Here is a 2,887-nt window from a genome sequence, read left to right as displayed (position 1 = left end):
ATCAAATGTTAAGAAAATTGGGGATGGTAGGGTGGTGGTCTGGCTTTGAATACCAGATGTTAGCAACCAACTATTCCTCACACGATCTATTGCAATATCTCACAAATTCGAGTGACAATTTAGGGTTACAATCACTGGATACACGAATTTGGGGGAAGAAGGGGACAGGGGAGAGAGCCGCCGCCGGGTTCACCATGATCCACTGGATGGTTAGCTCGTGGCCTCCTCCCAGGTATATGTAGCTTGCAACCAGGCCATTGTGTTGGGCCGCCGACTGGCCTGTAGGTGGGCTGGTTAGGCAAGGGCTCTAACAAGTACAATTGGTCACACGCTACAATTCTTTAGATATTATTTCACCCTGTAGTAACACATGTGTAATTTAGCTAGTGCATGTAATTGGCGACTTGACTGGCCAGTATAGAAGTTGTATCTAGAGCGTCGACGTCCCTTATTTTTTATTTTCATACAATTAACATGTAGGGACATGACCGACGGTAGCATATGTTGAATACGGTGATATACCTCTCATATTACTTCGCACATTAGTTTTGCTTCGGTCAAACTTTGGGAAGTTTAACAAAATTTATTTTAAAAAAGAGCATCTGAATACAAAATGAAATATAATATAAAAATATATTCCATGACCGATTTGAGGATATTGATTTGATATCATGATGAATGCTATTTTTTAAATATAAATTTGGTCAAATTCTACAAAGTTTGATTTGAAGACTACATCAATATGCCGACACAGTGATCGAAAGCTGCGTAATCAAAACAAGAATTTATATGAAACGGATGTGGGGTACTCCAAGTCTGCTGACTCTTGCCCTTTACAACACGTGGTGCATGCACGCATGCATGGTTCATACTGTATTTATTCCACAGTGATGTACACTCGTCGACTCATGGTCCGCCTTATTTGAACTATTTGAACCATGGTAATGTGCGTTAGCATTTGTAAAGATCTCACAACTCCCGAGTCACGAGTCATGAAAATGACATCTCTTGCCCCCACATGTCAGTGACACCTCAAGCGTCAAATTTGGGATTTCAACTTCAGTTTCTCTTACAAACCAGCAAGAATTGATCAAGGAACCAACAAATCCAATTAACCAACAGGATGTCGCAACGAGCATGTTCCAGTTCCACCATGCACCAGTGCAAGTGTGACATGGCAGCTAACTAGAGGTACCTAGAGAGCAGGTAGGCGCTGACGCAGGGCGACCCGCACCACACGCCGGAGTGCACCCTCAGCACGGCCCTCGCCGCCTCCTTCACGTCTCGGTCGCAGTCCGCCTGCAGCACGCAGCAGAGCTTCCCTACTGCGCCCACGCGGGCCATCTCCCGCACCACCTCCGGCGACGCCGCCCTGCCGCAGACCGCCGCCAGCACCCGCACAGCGGACGTGTCGGTCACCGCGGACACGCGCAGCGCACGCTTTGCCACCAGTGCGATCCCCGCGGGGTGCGCCACCACAGCCGCCCGCCCCTCCGCGCACGCGCACAGCCGGGCCAGCAGCGCCATGACAAGCTCCGTGACGCGCCTGCTCTTGCCGCTCGGGGACGAGGGCCAGGAGGACAGCTCCAGCTCGATGGCCTCGTGCGCCGCCCCGGCCTCGGCGATGAGGACGCGGTTCTTGCCGTTGCCGCTGGGGCACGCGTTGAGGAGGGCACGCAACGCCGCGCAGGTCGCGCCAGGGGATACGGTACGGTCGCGCACTACCGCCGTGACGGCGCGGAAGAGCTCCGGACGCAGCCGCTCGAGCAGCACCATGTCAGCCGACTCGGTCACGGAGTCTAGGAGCCGCACCGCGCTGTCTCTGGTCTTGTTCCTGTTCCCGACGCCGCCGGAGTAGGTCTCATTCTCGAGCGTCACCAGCACGTGCGTCAGCGCGTCGACGAGGTCGTGGTTGCCGGAAACGAGAGGCCGGAGCTCGTCGGCCGAGACGTCGAGCGCGTCAAGGAGAGCCAGGCACGCTTCAACGGTGGGCATCACAGCGCGCGAGCTCGTCTTACCGCACGACGAGAATAGACGGAGCACGCGCCACTGCACGCCGGCGCGCACCATGCACCGCCGCGCCGTGATGTTCACGGCGGCCGACGCCGCCGCCTCGCAGAGAACATCGGCTGTTGGGCAAGAAGTCGGGGACATCACCTTCGCGACAAGCACAGCGACCTCCGGATCATCGGGCTCCAACGTCGGCGCCACGTCAGGTGCCACCTTCGACGCTGGATGCCAGGAGAGTATGAGGCGGAGGAGGGTGTGGTTCGGGGTGAGGTCGGTGAGGGAGAGCGGCCGGCCGGTGACGGGGCAGGTGGCGTGGCCGTTGGCGAGCCACCGCTCGATGGCGCGTCGGTCGTAGGAGATGCCGGTGGGCGCCGTGACCGGGTCCTGCATGGGCTGCAGTGAGATGGGGCACACGAAGTGGTGCTGCGCCGTGCCGCCACCCGACGTCTCCATGTGTACGCAAGCAAGTGAATGCATCAGCTCACGTCCTCCGAACACAAGCAAGCTATATATACTCAACACAAGCAGTTTACCGACAAAATGGGAAACCAAAGTAGCTTGCCAAAAGAAATACTACCCCGTTCCGATTATATGATGGTTTAGATATTTCAATATAAACTATACACAGGTTGAAATGAGTGAACAAACATACTAATACGCGTCTATATACATCTGATTTTTTAAAAATATTAAACATCTTATAATTTAGAACGGAGGGAGTATGTTTGTAATTGTCAGTGGAGAAAAAACTACTTCCTACATTTAGGTGTGTACTCCCTCCTTCCATCTATATAGGGCCTAATGCGTTTTTCGAGGCTAACTTTGACCAAATGTTAGAGCAATAATATATGACATGCAACTTACACAAAGCACATCA

General features: G+C 53.3%; 1 protein-coding gene across 1 annotated transcript; it reads right to left on the bottom strand.

Moving 5' to 3' along the window:
• Positions 1 to 769: 769 nt before the first annotated feature.
• On the bottom strand, positions 770 to 2,480 carry LOC123141398 (E3 ubiquitin-protein ligase PUB23). Its single transcript, XM_044560558.1, has one exon. It carries the CDS (start codon positions 2,461 to 2,463, stop codon positions 1,186 to 1,188), a length of 1,278 nt encoding a protein of 425 aa, XP_044416493.1. The 5' UTR covers positions 2,464 to 2,480; the 3' UTR covers positions 770 to 1,185.
• Positions 2,481 to 2,887: the final 407 nt, after the last annotated feature.

The sequence above is a fragment of the Triticum aestivum genome, chromosome 6D (genome assembly GCF_018294505.1).
Source record: "Triticum aestivum cultivar Chinese Spring chromosome 6D, IWGSC CS RefSeq v2.1, whole genome shotgun sequence".
NCBI classification, from domain to species: domain Eukaryota; kingdom Viridiplantae; phylum Streptophyta; class Magnoliopsida; order Poales; family Poaceae; genus Triticum; species Triticum aestivum.
Note: the sequence above shows the minus strand (reverse complement) of the source record. Positions and strands in the feature narration are given on the sequence as shown.

Bases quoted from the DNA above. Each gene is read 5' to 3' on its own strand.
- LOC123141398 (XM_044560558.1), bottom strand. From the start codon at position 2,463: ATGGAGACGTCGGGTGGCGGCACGGCGCAGCACCACTTCGTGTGCCCC.